Source organism: Diabrotica virgifera, chromosome 3 (assembly GCF_917563875.1).
Source record: "Diabrotica virgifera virgifera chromosome 3, PGI_DIABVI_V3a".
NCBI lineage: Eukaryota > Metazoa > Arthropoda > Insecta > Coleoptera > Chrysomelidae > Diabrotica > Diabrotica virgifera.
The window spans coordinates 180,468,371-180,485,870 of NC_065445.1; the positions used below are offsets into that span (position 1 = coordinate 180,468,371).

Sequence of the window (17,500 nt, forward strand, 5' to 3'; positions counted from 1 at the left end):
TCGATTTTATTCACAGTCCAGGGCTCGACGCCGTAAAGTAAGACCGAGAACACGTAGCAGCGGAGTAGGCGGATCCTTAATGTCAATTTTAGGTCTTTGTTACATAACACCTTGGACATTCTTCTAAAAGCGGCTCTAGCCTGCTCTATCCTAGAACTAATTTCGCCGTGACTTTCTGCGTTACAATTTAATTGCTGTCCAAGGTAAACGATTTTATCAACTTGCTCAAGTTTGGTATCATTTACATACTGTTCTGAAGCTATTTCCTTGTGGCATTTTTATAATTAAGTATTTTCTATGGGAAATAAGCCACAAATTTTACTAAAAAATGAATTTATTAATATTTCTACAATAATATTTAATATTTAATTTAATTTAATTAATACTACAATAGTATTTTGTATTTTGACAACGAAACCCGATTTGGGCTTCGAAATATTAATAAATTCATTTTTTAGTAAAATTGTGGCTTATTTCCCATAGAAAATACTTAATTTACATACTATAGACGGTTTTATATGCTGTTGTTTACTTATTACGAGTATTTTGGTTTTCCGTATGTTCAGATCCAGACCTGCCTCCCTACAACCTCAACGACACTATATCAAGTAGTGTTTGCAGATCTTCTTGAATAGAAGCTAGGAGTACTGTATCGTTCGCATATCGCAAATTATTGATGACTTCACCGTTCACAAGTATTCCTTCTTGTTTTTCAGAAAGTGCTTTTCTGAAACTTCTTTCGGAATAAACGTTGAAAAGCAGGGGTGATAAGAGGCATCCCTGCCGTACTCCTCTTTTAATGATAAGAGCCTGTGATTCCACACCATCTACTAAAACTGATGTTGTTTGATTCCAATATAAATTTGCAATTATTCGAATATCCTAGCCGTTCAAGCCAATGTCTTTTAGAGCTTCGATCAATATAGAGTGCTTAACACGATAAAATGCCTTTTGGAAGTCAAAAAAACAACAGTATATGTCTACAGATATATCTGGACATTTTTGAGCAAGTACGTTCATTCCAAACAGTGCCTCTCTCTTTCCAAACCCGTTACGGAAACCAAACTGTGTGTCATCCAGGTATTCCTCGCATTTACTGTAGATACGACCATGTAGTACCTTCAGAAAAATTTTCAATAACTGGTTTAACAAACTGATGGTTCTATAATCAGTACAGGTTTTTGCTGTTGTCTTCTTAGGTAGAGCTATAAACAGTGAATTAGACCAACCATTAGGTAGTTGTCCGCTGGTATAAATGGTATTGAAAAACGAAGTTATAGCCTCTAAAACATTGCTATCATTTATAAGCTTGTATATTTCAGTTGAAATTTCATCAGGACCAGTTGCTTTGCCATCTTTTGATGATTATATGGCTTTTATTACCCCAGAGCGTGTTATTAGGGGTCTGTCGCAGTTAGTAATATCGGGAGGTGAACTACTCCTATCGTCTTCGAATAGGTTCGTAACGTAATTTTCCCATTATTTAAGTTTGTCCTCTATTTTAGATATTACTTTACCATGTTCATCCTGTAGCAATGCAGTTTGTTTCTTATTGAAGATACCAGCCGCTTCTTTCACTTTTTTATACATGTTAAACGTGTCGTATCTGTTTTCAAGTTCTTCAATGTCGTGACAATATTTGGCTAGATGTTGCCTTTTTGCTTCTCGTATTTTACGTCGAATTTCTTTTTGTATGCTTTTATAAAGTGTTTCGTTGTTTTTCGCTATTCGCCGTTGTTCCATCAAATCCAATATGTCTTTTGTCATCCAAGCCTGCTTTTTAGCTTTGACCTGCCTTGTAAATTTCTCACACAGATTTCTTTTACTGTTGTTACGATTTTATTTAATCTCTCATCGACATTCTCACTGATATTTTCCCAAATTAAATTTTCGTTCAGTTGTCTTTGAACTGGTTCCTGAACTTTCTCGTCTTGTAATTGGGCTCTATCAATATTTTTGCGAGACTTCTTTTTGATCACCTTTTTTAATTTTAATTGGGTTACAGCTACTATGGGATTGTGATCAGACCCAATGTCAGCACCTGGATAAGTGTAAACTGATTTGATGCAGTTTCTAAATCGACTTTTTATTAGAATGAAGTCGATTTGGTTCCTAATATTTTTTTTTCCTCTGATTCTGCATTTGACTTCCAGGTGTAGAGTCTTCTCGGTGGTAGTTTAAAGTGAGTATTCGATATAATGAAATCGTGTTCTTGACAGAACTGCACAAGTCGATCTCCACGTTCGTTTCTGTTTCCCAAACCATAATCCCCCACAATGTTCAAACAGCGTCCTTTGCCGACTTTAGCGTTAAAATCTCCGAGGACTATGGTATTTTCTGCTGCTTTGACAAGATCTAGAGCATCAGTAAGATCTGTGTAAAATGCTTCTAAATTATCTTCATCACTCGATGATATTGGGGCATAGACCTGAATTACATTGGTAATGAACGGCTTTGAACTAAATTTCACTAGCTAGTCCAGAAAGCCACTACGCATTCGCTAGGATAAATATTCTAATTCGGATTTTTTGCACAATCTTACTCAAAAAGGACCCCTTTTAACAAATTTGCATGTTGCCAGGACCAAAAGTTGGTCAAAAATTTTTTAAACGTTTTTTTTCCTAAAATTATTTTTTTTGCATGGAACAAAATTTTTTTAGTTTTTTTGGATCATTCCACACAGAAAAGGTCTTTAGTGACTTTTCTCTAAAGTTCACATATAAGCGACATATAAGCGATTAAAAATTGAAAAATCGCGAAATCAGCCATTTTTAACCCTCAAAAACTATGTGAAAAACTGAAAATTTGAATGTTGCCAAGGTAGGTAGATATTCTTCAAACATCGATTGATGAAATCCCGAAGAGTTTTTTGCAATACAATATTCAAAACTCCTTTGTTTTTTAATTGCTATTCAAGCGTGCGCGACACTATTTTCCACCGTTGCATATGTATGCAGTATGGTGCAAATGAAAGGAATAAATTCGTTATTTCGTAAACCGGCGACTTTAAGGAAAAATTCTGAAACAGGTCGATTTTTATTTTTAATTTATGATATTGTGACATATATGGTATACTAGTAACGTCATCCATCTGGGCGTGATGACGCAATCGATGATTTTTTTAAATGAGAATAGGGGTCGTGTGCTAGCTCATTTAAAAAGTTCTTCACTTCTCTATTCAGTAATATAAACACGTATATAATTATTTATATATATTATTTAAGTCGGTCTTGACGGTCCAGTTAGCTGGGGCTCAGTCGATCGACAAGTTTAGTGGATTTGCGATTTGCGGTCGCTGGTTCGAGCCTCAGCTAGGTCATGAAATTTATAAAAGGCCAACGCCGTAGTATAAAACTCAATAGAGTCTACGGCTTGGTCTGGAATAAACTGGCGTCTGATCGACCTATGGAGGAGCGGTACGGGAAGGGATAAGGGCTTCCGGCTTGGTGATACTCCTCCATAGGTCCCTACCGAAAGGCGTTGACGCCTAAGAACGGTGTATACATACATATAATTATTTATACAGGGTGTCCAACAAATTTTTATTAAATTAAATCATTTGGCAAATTGACAAAAAAATTAAATTATTGGACACCCTGTGTAAATAATTATGTACATGTTTATAATACTGAATAGAGAATTGAAGAACCTTTCAAATGAGCTAGCACACGACCCCTATTCTCATTTAAAAAAATCATCGATTACGTCATCACGCCCAGATGGATGACGGCACTAGTATACTATATATGCCACAATATCATAACTTAAAAATAAAAACCGACCTATTTTGGGATTTTTCTTTAAAGTCACCGGTTTACGAAATAACGAATTTATTCCTTTCATTTGCACCATACTGTATACATAAAATATGCAACGGTGGAAAATAGTGTCGCGCACGCTTGATTGACAATTCAAACATTCAAATTTTCAGTTTTTCACATAGTTGTTGAGGGTTAGAAATGGCCGATTTCGCAATTTTTCAATTTTTAATCGCTTATATGTCAAAAACTATCAGTTTTAGAGAAAAGTCACTAAAGACCTTTTCTGTTTGGAATAATCCAAAAAACCTAAAAAAATTTTGTTCCATGCAAAAGAACATAATTTTAGGAAAAAAACAAAAAAAAAGTTTAAAAAAATTTTGACCAACTTTTGGTCCTGGCAACATGCCAATTTGTTAAAAGGGGTCCTTTTTGAGTAAGATTGTGCAAAAAATCCGAATTAGAATATTTTTCCTAGCGGATGCGCAGTGGCTTTCTGGACTAAGCATTACTCTGTCAGATATGGGGATATAAGTTAATACTGATTGAGCTAAGTGTTTTGCTACTACGATTGCAACTCCATTATAGTGATTGGCATCGGTATTTCCTGCATGGTACACTTGATATCCATCTAAGTCACATACTCCTGATCCCGGCCACCGCATTTCACTCACTCCGAGGATGCTGATTTGCATTTTTTTCATTTCTTTGGTGGCATTATATATTATACCTGACTCATTATATATTTACAGCCATGATAGTTAAAACTAGGAGCGCCAAAAAGCCTTTAATGCAGCCCTTTGCTTTCTGCCTCCTTATGCCGTTGACTAATTTATAGTTTTATAGTTCTTCCGCTTTCGGAATCAATTTCTTAATTCCAGGACAAAAGAGTGCCCTACCACTTATCAACTCAGGTAAGTGAGTGAGGTTGACATTTTGATAGGAGAGGCTATATTGCGCATCACAATCTCTTACATCCAACGTCACCAGTTGAGAGTTAATGTAGTTGATGGTGGACGTGCGTTATGTTGACTGTGTACACTCGTTGTCCATTTTCTAGTTGAACTGCCTAATGAACTACTGTACGATTCCTTTCATTTATCGCAGATGAAAGACTAATATTTTTATAACTAACATTTTGCTACTATAATATATAATACGGGGTGTAGCAGATATCGTTATGTTTCCATACTTTTCGTGCACACGGTGTATAGTTTGTTTATTTAATGTTTAATACAATTAACCCCAAATTTGTCTGGCATTGAAATGAACAAGCCCCAACGATGGATAAGATCTATATGCATAATCTCTATCATTAGGTATTCTAGAGTCTTCATTTTGGTGGTGGAGGTGGAGTAAATGTTTTGATGCGCAGATATACAGACCAGTAAAAGTAAATTAAACGATAATTATCTATATAAAAATAAAACATAGATGTTTTGAATTTTTCTATTACTGCCAGTACACAACATCATAATTATCTTCATTTGTGGGTAGAATCACAAGCATTATATCAATCCGTTCCTGCTGATTGCAGTCGCAACAAACTGTACCTACACACAGCAACTGCAACTATTACATAGAGTGCTTCGAAGTGCATATTGCTAAAAGGCGACCGAATCCATCAGATAGTCCGTGAATAAACGTCTTGTTTTTGTCTTTCACTTCTCGAAAAGTAGGCCGTGGCTCGATCACCGCGACTATCAACATTGAGTTGTTGGCTATCAGAGAGCGAGGTGGTTCGCGCTGCGATTTTTATTTCAAATTCGATGCGATTTTAAAGAATTTTTTGAAAATTTTCTCCATTCGTCAGTAGATTTTTAAAAAGTTCGCGGTTTGTAGTGATTCTATACGGAATAGAACTATTCGCGAGTCAAGAATGGTGCTATTTTCGACGAGATCAGAGATGGATGACACGGTAAGTGTGTTTCAGATATTTGTGTAGTTCTTAGTAGGCTGTGCCAGGTGGTGCCAGATACTTCTTTAATCGCATTTCTTCACTAGTTTTAATTTTCTTAAGATCTTTGTAAATCAATACGGAATCAATATCAAAAACGACTTACAAACTTAAAAAACTTTTTTATTATTTATAAATTATATCTTAAAGAATTTTGAAAATATCTTTACCTAAACATTAAATTAATGTTCTTGTATAGTTTTTATATGTTGGTTGTAGGTTTACCTTTACTTTATTCTACTCTACTCTACCTAGAGTCCACAAAATCTAAAAACACATTTTTAAATGACTAAGACTTCACTAACGTGTCAAATAACTTTATCTTACATTTTTGTTATTAAATATTTTTCAATACTTTTGTCGTCGACTCTGCATTACAAATATATTAGATATTACTTACTTATTCGTGGCTCTATACAGCATATTATGTTTGCCACTTACCACATTGCAATCGTCATTTCTTCTTGTCCTATACAGGGTGATTGATTAGTGGGGTAAAGCTCAATAGATCCGCTATAGTAATAGATAGCAATAAAAGTTAATAACAAAAATTGTTAGCCAACTTTGAGCTTCACATTACAAAATTAGTTAGAATGTTACCGGTTGTTCGATAACACAGTGGCAGACCAAACTTATGTCTTTTTAAATGGAACACCCTATATTTTATTTTAAATTCGAAATCCTCTTAACTTCTCCATCACAAAAATATAAAGGTTTGTAATGTTATACAGGGTATTTACAAAGTTATAACCAATTTTGTATGAAAATCGTAACAAGTTCAACTCCCTGTATAAATAAAAATAAGCACAACAGCAGTGGTGTATTAGAGCCATATTTTTTATTATTGTCAACATTTTCAATAATTATTGACATTGCTAATTTTTTTTATATCAAATACAGGGCGAGTCAAAACGCAAGTACATTATTTTCTCAGTAATGTTAAATGGAACACCCTGTATTTTATATCACTATTGAAAAGTCACATTACCGTACTTTAATTTTTATATAACATTCCCTATGTTCAAATTTATTAGTTTTCGAGATATTTTCATTTTTCAGAGCAAATTATTTTAGGTGTCTAAATTTATCTAAATTTTAAGTAAGCCATGACTGAATTGACAATTGACGATTACTTCTCAATCCGGTAATCAATGTAACAATGTAGAAAATACCGAAATACAAATAATTTATTAGTAATATATTTTACAAAAAGAACAAACCACAACATGCAACATTTTTGAAACAATTAAAAACTACTTTTTTATGTAAATGTAACAAATAAAGAAAAAAAAATTAGTAATAAATTTTACAAAAAAACGCACAAACACAAAATACAACATTTTGTGAAGACAATTAAACACTACTTTTGTATGTAAATGTAACAATGTAACAAATAAAGAAAGAAACATAATTTATCAGTAATACATTTTGCAAAAAAACATGTTTGAAAAAATTAGAAGCTACTTTTAACAAAATACTTTTAATATTAATTACATAAGGTGTTCAAAATTACCTCCTAACACATTTATGCACGCCTAAAAACGATCATTGAATGAACTACTTACTGTACGAAGCATGTGTAAATTAACACATCGAAATACACTTTGTATTCAATTTTTCATCTCATCCCTTGTTGTTGGAGGTATTTTATAGACTTCTTTATTAACGTAACCCCAAAAAAATCAATCCAGTTTATTAAATTCTGGTGATTTGGGTGGCCACGCTACTGGTCCATTGGAAAATGAAAACACCTCGAAAACTAAAAAATTTAGACATAGGGAATGTTATCTAAAAATTAAAGTACGGTAATGGTACTTTTCAATAGTGATATAAAATACAGGGTGTTCCATTTAAAATTAGTGAAAAAATAATGTACTTGCGTTTTGACTCACCCTGTATTTGATATAAAGAAAATTAGCAATATCAATCGTTCTTGAAAATTTTGACAATACATTAAATAATATGGCATTAATAAACCATTACTGTTTTGCTTATTTTTATTTATACAGGGAGTTGAACTTGTTGCGATTTCCATATAAAATTGGTTATAGCTTTGTAAATACCCTGTATAACATAACAAACCTTTATATTTTTGTGATGGAGAAGTTAACAGTATTTCGAATATAAAATAAAATATAGGGTATTCCATTTAAAAAAACATAAGTTTGGTCTGCCACTCTATTATAGATTACCCTGTAACATTCTAACTAATTTTGTAATGTGAAGCTCAATGGTGGCTAAAAGTTTTGATATTAACTTTTATTGCTATCTATTTCTATAGCGGATCTATTGAGCTTTACCCCACTAATCAATCACCCTGTATTTCTCCTTCGGTGAGGTCTCTTTTTTCTATTGCTTATTTGTCCGTTCCATTGTAGTCTAGGACGTCATATTTTCCTCTTTCTATTTGATTTCCATTTCCATGCTCTTAGCGGTACTCTTGTCTCCTACAGTCTTCGCATATGTCCATACCAGAGTAATTTTCGTCGTTTTGTTTCATCATTTAGCATCCCCTTCACATTCATTAGTTCTTTAATTCGTTCATTTCCCACTTTGTCCATTAATGTTAATCTGCAGCTTCTTCTCCAAAACATCATTCCCTTTGCATTTATTCTATTTTCCATTTTTTATTTGCTACCCTCGTTTCTGAGTCATACTCATACAGTGGGCAGCCTTCCACTATTGTTTTAACGATTTGTTTTTTTTTTTTAGTTTTGCTTGTTACATCGTCGCTCCATATAATTGAGTGTAATTGTCAAGCTATTGTCTTTTCTTTTTTAAATTTATTTATTATATCTAGAGCTCGGGAAATATGCACTAAAAAAACCCTAAAATATACATGCAAATATGCACAAAACACAGTTGAAATATGCACTAAAATATGCTTTTATTTATTTCATGCATATAAATAAAAACGCAATAATCCTTGTTTTTAAGGTATTTGATTATTTATTTTATGCCAATGGCTTTAGCTGTCGAGGCATTTCAGCTAAATAAAAAACAATATTTTTTTATTTTATGCTAAAAATATTTTTTGAAATTTCTATTACTTACATCATTATATATTCATTTATTCTTTATATTTACCATCATCATTCTTTATTATATTATTATTACAATTAAAACTATACATTATTAAATGTTTTTCAAAATTATCTACAGAAAAACTGAGCAGTTTATCTGATAATAATTGTTTACACACGGAAAAACTTCTTTCTACTTCACATGAAGTTAAAGGAACAAATTTAAAATACTGTATAGTTGAGGGGTCTACCTATAAAATTAAATATCTTCACATTTCCCCATCTTAATAACACTATTTATTTGAATTATTTTTTGATATCCCTCATTTTTCCTTAACACCGTGCAGAATTTTTGATACATTTTGTTGGTTTCATCTACATCGAAACTACAAATTATGACGTTTCTAATTCCCTCAAAATTATCGGTTATGAGATATACAGAATTTAACCATGCTCCCCATTTAGTTACCACAGGTTTAGGTGGTAAAGTCACATTGGATAAACGATCTTTATACACCTGTTATGTACTCGCAGAAGGGCTTTTAAAAATATTTTTTTATATTTGATACAAAGGTATTGACCATTGGAAATTCTGTCTTTACAAATTCTACTAATCTATTTAAAGCGTGTGCTAAACAAGTAACAAATTTGAAAACAATATTTTTAAATGTTGTCCACCTTTGGTCATATAGCTCAGCATCACTTAAAAATAACAAAATTTTTTTCACTAACAAAATGTGACTGCATATTGTAGAGTCCCCTTCGTTTCCTTTATTCGTCGTTTCCTTGCCTTATAAATTGTAAAAGGCATACATTAAGGATGTTACCCGAAAGTGGTTCCACGAGAATTTTCAGATTTATTGTTTAGATCTGAGACTTCTCATTTCTCTTTAAAAAATTTTCTGTTGGTATCCTTTAAGGTAAAGAAAGTCTGAAAATATGCAACTTTAATGAATGCATATGTACTTATAAAATTTACCCAAAATATGCAAATATGCACTTAATATGCATTTTGCGTATTTCCCGAGCTCTAATTATATCCATCTCATATTATGATCCTGTATATGTTAAAGTTGCTCTCAAGTATTTATATTCATTTGTTTCAAGAAGTTGTTATTTATTTCCAGGTCTTCTGCGATGTTTCTAATGGCTATATATTGCGGTTTATCATAATTAATTTTCAAACCCCATCTCAAATTCTTCTTCTAGCTTTTTCATCCTGTAGACCAGCGTTTTCCAATCGGTGGGTCGCGACCCACTAGTGGGTCGCGAGAGGATTTCAGGTGGGTCGCGGCGTGGCTCTTACAGTAGCTGAATAACGTACATATATATCATCATGGGTGGGGGATGGGTCGCGAATATGAAAAAACATCAGAAGGTGGGTCGCCAGACATAAAAGGTTGGGAACCACTGCTGTAGACGATGTCGTCTTTGTGTTCTGCTAAAATTATTTTATCATCAGCAAACAAGAGGGTATGGATATACCTACTTGTCGTCAATTTTTACTCCCATGTTTCCACATTTCTTGTTCCAATTTTTTAGTGTTTCATCTATATAAAGTTTAAATAAAGTTGGTGACGTGCAGCATCCTAGTCGAAGTCCTTTATCGAGTTTAAACAATTCTGAGTAGTTTTGTCTCACTTTAATTCTTCATTCGCTGTCTTCGTAAACTGATTTGACTGCATTTATGTAGGTGTTATCTACACTGCTTACCAAATGTTGTTGACTAAGGCACTGTCATAGGCCTTTCGGAGGTCCACGAATACAATGTGCAATTCAGCGTTGAATGCTATTGTTTTTTCTACCAGCTGTTTTACAGAAAATACATATTGTCAGTAAATAAACGTCCTGGAAGCCTTTAATTTTAGATCTTCTTCAAGTGCCGTCTCCTAATCGAAGGTTGGATATCATCATCACTATCATTAATCTATTTTTCTCTGAAATCCATATATTTGTATTTATCAACCCTTTCTATCGGTACATTTCCCAAATTAATGCTTGTTTATGTTTTTTTCTTAGTTATTATCATGTATTTGGTCTTTTTTATATTCATGTTTAGTCCATATTCTTCGCAGAAACTGTTTGTTTTATTTAGTAGTAATTGGAGTTGTTCAGCAGCGCTTGTCATAATCATGGTGTCATCTGCATATCTTATGTTGTTAATAGATTTCACGTTAATTATTATTCCTTCACTTTGAGATAGTAGTGCTTCTTATGCACTATATTCATTAAAGAGTAATGAAGACACAATACATCCCTGCCTAATTCCTCTCCTAATTTCAATTTCTGGACTGGGTTCGTTATCTATTACAATTTGTGCTCTTTGATTCCAGTAAAGGTTTGTTATGAATCGTAAGTCCCTTTTGTCTATGTTTTCTGTCTTTAGAATTTGGACTAATTTTCCATGTCTTACTTTTTCAAATGATTTCTCAAAATCAACGTAATAAACATGCACATCCACATTCATGTCCATGCATATTTGAGCTAACACATTAAAAGCAAATAACGCCTCTCTGGTGCTTAGTCCGTTTCTGAACCCAAACTGACTATCATCTATTCCTTCTTCCAGTTTTTTATTTATACGACCATGTATTATTTTCAAGAATAATTTGAGGATGTGACTTATTAGTGATATTGTTCTGTATTCATTTGAATCTTTAGCGTTTGTATTTTTAGGGTTAACACAAAAGATGGAGAGTAAACATTATTTTGGTATGTTTCCTGTTTTGTGCACTGTGTTAAGCAAGCCTACCATAATGACTAACGTTTAATCATTTATGCATTTTAAGCTTTCCACTGGGATTTGGTATGGACCTACTGCTTTACCATTTTTGCCGTTTTTTAATGCCGATTTAATTTCCTCTTTTAATATCTTTAAAATCATATATTATCATCTTCTACTTCGACTTCCATCTGCTCTGTTCTATTGTCTTTGAACAATTCATTTATGTATTCTGACCATCTTTTTAATTTTTCGGTAGTACTCAACACCAGTTTCCCATTTGTTTCTTTTAGTATTCCCGGTTTTCTTTAACTGTTGTTCTGAGTTAATTCTTTAATTTTTTTATTTGTGTTAAAACTATCATGTCTTTCCTGGTGCTCTTCTATTTTTGCGCATTGTTCTTTTAATCATTGTTCTTTTGCCTGCTTAATGTTGGATTTTAGTTGTTTATCCACATTTTTGTACATACGATTATCTTTGTTTTTATGTTGACGTCTTATTTCCATTAAATCTAAGATTTTCTCCGTCATCCATTGTTTCATTTTATAATAATAATAATATCGTATGGCATTTTTGCCGGGGAGATCCTTTCGGATAGTTCCGGCGCCATTTACATATTTAACCCTGTTTTAAGTAACTAGTGCCGATGTACACTAGCCCAGGGGGACCGACGGCTTTACGTGCTCTCCGAGGCACGGTGAGACGGCTCGTGTCATTATTGGAAATGAAAATGGTTTGTCTTTGGCAGGGCTCGAACCCACGTCTACTGGCGTATGAGGCCAGCGTTTATGCCGTTACTCCACGGCCGCTCACATTGTTTATTTTTGTATCTGGTTGATACAAAATATTGGATGGATGGATTTTAGATAATAAATCATAGCAATAGTTTTTAAAAATGACGAAACTGCGGAAAGCAATTGTTTCGCGTTTATTCGAGTGATTAGTATGTATAGAAAATTAGGAAAGCAAAATCAGATGGCCAGATATATTATTGTAAGTAGAGGAAAGACACTAATACAAAAATGCTGTGTGATCACATACAAGCAAAAGAAAAATAAACTTGAAATCTTATTTTTCCTTTAACTTCAATCTTCACGGTGGTTCATAATTCTAAACTGTCATTTTTTATATTCTAACCTCTTTACTTGTAACTAACTAAACATAAACTGAAGTCAACATTTCTTTCTTTTTATTAATTTCTCACACCAAAACAATAACCCATTACTTATTTAAATACTTATCTGTCAAGTGGTTAAATATTTGCCGAGGTTATCACATAAATAAGATATTTTGGATTTAATATTTTTAATACTAAATAGTTGGGAAATAGTGATTTATGACTTTGTGTGTATCAAAATAAAAACAATCAGTTGTATATTTTGTCACCGCAAATGAATTTATTACAAATATTATATAGGTGTATTTAAAAAATTGGACATAATGTAAAGCTAACAGATAGCATTAGGCCTTGTACACATGCAGGCGCTTAACGCCGCGTTTTACCTGATAAACGAGCGCTTGCATGTGTAGGATACCATTTGTTCCTTGGTAACTTAAACCGCGGGTTCCATGTCGGGTTTAACAGGTAAAATGCAGCGTTAGGCGCCTGCATGTGTACGAGCCATTAAACTCATTTAATCTGAGACCCCGTACACATGACAGCTCTTAACGCCGCGTTTTACCTGATAAACGAGCACTTGCATGTATACGATACCATTATTGTTTCTTGGTATTAACTTGAAATGCGACGTTAGGCAAACGCGGCGTCTAATATCCTCTGTGTACGGGGTCTGCTATGATGATCTCTCCATCATGATGAAACTATGCATGCATATCCCACGCTCACGCTCACAGTTAAAATAATATGAACGAAAAATAAAATTTTTACATCTTAACCACATTTACGTTTATTACATTTAACTAGCATACATAAATATTATATAATATTATGTTTTAATTATCTACATGCGTTTTCGTCTTACTACTAATACTATCGGTTTACAGCGTGCTTCGACGTCTTCCGACTCCTAACGGCCATTCTTCTCTGTTTGACCATAGACCTAGAGGGATTTCTGTTTCATCTAGTTCTTTTTTAATTCCCTCTTCCCTCCCTTCGGCTTCTTCTCGGCCTTCCTCTTTTCCTTTTCCCTTGTGGTGTCCACGCCAAAATCTGTTTAGGGATCGTAAATGTGTGCTCTGTGCGTAAAGCGAGTTAGTCCAAAAATAGTCGAAATTAGCCATTGCATTATCTGTATGTTAGAATTTGATATCTATATGTGAGTATAATTTGTCAAGTCCAGTTCCATTCCAAAACTGAGATATTCATTTTACACTAATGAAAAAAATCAATACTGTGTAGAGCGTGTTAAGTCCTGAACTTAGAGATATCACTCTTTACACTAAACATTATTTAAAAAACAGGAAGACTCTGTGTTAAGTCCTACAATTTTGCGACTTAACACACTGTACACTAATAAGTTATTACGTTGACTCTGTGTACGCCGAGCGCCTTTAAATCTGATTTGTCTATTTTAAGAATATTTTAAGAATACAAGCGTACCCTATATGAAACCAGTTCAAAACCGGTAAGCTATACTAAGTTTTGTGAGGAGTTCCACAACTTAAATTTAAAAATTAAAAAGCCTAAAGTAGATACCTGTTCAAAATGTGACAGGCTAGACATGCAACTTAAAGTATGTTCTGAGAATGAAAACCAGGAGTTTTTAAAACAAAAAAATGACCACCTTGATAACTTGGAGTACGCGTATGAGTCTAAAAAGTTAGACAAAGAAAATTCAAAAGTTAACGATTCAACCAAAACTGTGACATTTGACATGCAGCAATGCCTTCCCACTCAACTCGTGCATAGTATGTAGCCTTTTACAAACGCCAACTTTGGACTTTTAATCTAACAGTCTACGACTGCAGTGATGGCACAACTTACTGTTACCTTTGGCATGAAGGTGTAGCTGGCAGAGGTGCTAATGAAGTTGGCTCATAAGTATATAAATTTATTTGTAAAGCTTTAAAGCCTGTTGTGAAAAGTTTGACCATGTACTCAGATATGTGTGGTGGTCAAAACAAGAATACTTATGTAGCAGCTAGATTAGATAAGAGATTAATCATAAATTTTTAGTACCTAGCCACACGCACATTGAGTGTGATACATCACACGCCCTTAGGACCTTCGTATTTTACCCAAAAAAACTTTATGATATAGTAAAATAATACTATAAATTTTATTAAGATCGGTTTAATAGATTTTGCAAAATAAATTTTGCGATCCAGCTTCCGCAAAAAAATTCGTTTTTTAAAAATGTTGCAGGACTGAAAATAAAGCAGATAGAAAGTTGATTTTTTTTTACTTATAGAAGTGTACTGTGCCTTTCATTTGCAATTAGCAAAATTAAAATCTATTAATTACCACGGCGTCAAGAAATTTTTTAAACAAACATTAATTTTTGGTGCTACGCGCAGGACAGTGGTGTTCGATTCACACAAGTTGATTTCCACCAAAATTTCTTTCAATCTTTATCTAATATATTATTTTCTTACTCTATATTTTGTTGCATTTTAATATTTTAATTCCACAAAAATTAAACTAATTTTATTATTGTTTGTGAAATATTGTTTAAAAAATTGCGTATATTTAAAAATAATAAACTTTTATTCTCTAAGTTAAAATATATGAACAAAGAAAGTTTTTGCTAAAAAAAGTGTTATTTCAAAGGATAGAGTATATGTTTTTATTTTGCAATAAACAAATTTATTTATTTATATCGAAATGTAATAAAAATTAAAATGTATCAATCATTATCAAAGGTCATTGGAATGCCCAATCAGAGCAGACTATCCGCTGTCCTGCGCGTAGCACCAATAATTAATGTTTATTTAAAATTGTTCCTGACGCCGTGGTAGTTAACCGATTTTAATTTTACAAATTGCAAATGAAAGGTCGAGTACTTCTATACGCAAAAAAAATTTAACTTGCTATTTGCTTTATTTTTAGTCCTGTAACATTTTGAAAAAATGAATTTTTTTTGCGAAAGCTGGATTACAATATGTATTTTGCAAAATCTATTGAACTGATGTTAATGAAATTTACAGTATTATTTTATTGTATCATATAGTTTTTCTGCGTGAAATATGAAGGTCCAAAATCTAGCATAAATGGTTGAAAAACGTAAAATTCGAATACTTGTTTTTGTATGTTTTTTTTTTTCACAATTATTGCTATTTTGCAACAAGGGTGACTATATTTTTAACCAATTCTATATTGTAGGAAATTTAATTACGCAACTTTTATGTTTGTACAAATTTTCTAGGAAATGAATACTTTTAAAGTTATGATCAAAAAACGAAGAAAAAAATCGAACTTTTCCTTCATTTTTTGACATTTTGATTATTTAAACAATGTTCCGGACCTTTTTGAGAGGGAGGATAACTCAAATGTTATTATTTGAGTTACTTTCAAGCAATTTCTGCAAAAAAATATGAGTCACCTCTCAACGTCCAAATGTACTAATATTTTTACAGATGCGCCCTGGTCTATTAGTGGTCTTGCAGTTTCTCCCACACAGAACTTGTCACAGGGTATTTTTTACGTGAAGTTCTTTGACCTCTATTGTGTGTTCTTGGGTTTGGTTTGGTACAGGATAACCAACACATTCTGCACGTGTTAGATATTTTAAATGTTATAGTGATGTTATACTTGTTTCTTATTCTTTTTAGTTTTTCTGATAAGCCCTTTACATGTGGTATTTTTATCATCCTTGAGCCTCTTATTGTGGGTGTGTTGCTGTGTTATTGCTTGTGGTGTTGTATTGTTTTCTTTCTTCTCTCTGGTCTATCTAACAATGGGGTAGATCTAACGTGGACGTTAGTACCACCCTATATCGGTACCTAGCTGGTCAAACTCGTATAACTTTTCTTATTCATCTTTAGCGTCGTGGCCTTTCCTGCTAATCTAGTATTTTGCAATGAAATTAATTTTAAATCTTAAACTTTTAGGTTCCAGAACAATGCGAAAGTTTTTTATTCCTCAATTCTATTGAATAACAGCCACTAATTTAAGTTACCACAAAACAATAAAAAAATTGGACGTCACTGCTCGTTGTGCATGAATAATCCAAAAAAAAATTAAAATCGAAATAATGTAGACACAAATGATTTAAATTAAAATTAAACCATGATCATTTCTAATGTTTGCGCGAACATTAAATCGATCATATTACGTAAGCACCTACAGGTTTTTCCAACATTGTTCACTGATTTATATCATGATGTTTCATTCAAATGACTTTAATTTTGCATTCACTACAACACGAAATATGACACCAAGAACTGACAAGACATTATCCGGTTTTTCTTTTTTACTTCCCGGACCTTAGTCGCGTATTTTCCACAAAAAAAGTGCCTGCAACTTTTTTTGCTTTATATAGCCGCATGAATTTTAAGTATCATTTGTGTCATAATAAACGGCTTTAGATACTATATACCTAATTATTAGAATATTTTCTTCCCTAAAATGAAGCTTTGACTGTGCTATTTTGAATTTTTGGAATTTTATGTTCGATTTGAAAACTAGTATCATACATACTTTGTAGGTTTTATTTATGTCTAATAGGCCAGAAAACCTTTCGAAAAATCAAAATACTGCTATGTGATTCTAGAATAAAATTCGAAATTCGACTGCGTTTATCAAAATACTTCGTGTGGTACACTCTTATGTAATCAGTTAAAAGGTGGACCCTTAAAATGTCAACCGTAAATAAATTGGAGTCACTTGAAATGTAGATCTACCCGAAAATCTTCAACATTTCATGGATATCACATAACTCAAACGAAGAAGTGCTGCATAGAATAGGCAGGGGATGAGAACTTTTCAACACAGTGAAAGTTAGAAAAACACCATACCTCGTCAACACACTGAGAAATAATAAAATATAATAAACCAATATGCTTAACTTAAAGTGAAGTAAAAGATCTAGGGAAATAAAGGAATAGTAATGAAATAGTCCAGTCTGGTTAGACGAATAAA

General features: G+C 32.9%; 1 protein-coding gene across 1 annotated transcript in view; it reads left to right on the forward strand.

Moving 5' to 3' along the window:
* Nucleotides 1-5,315: 5,315 nt before the first annotated feature.
* The window catches only part of LOC126881423 (SAM pointed domain-containing Ets transcription factor), a 159,231-nt gene continuing 147,046 nt past the window's right edge, over nucleotides 5,316-17,500 (forward strand). Inside the window, exon 1 of the mRNA XM_050645696.1 lies at nucleotides 5,316-5,676. Within this exon, the coding sequence (XP_050501653.1) occupies nucleotides 5,638-5,676 (39 nt within the window). The 5' untranslated portion in view covers nucleotides 5,316-5,637. The remainder of the gene's footprint in view (nucleotides 5,677-17,500) is intronic.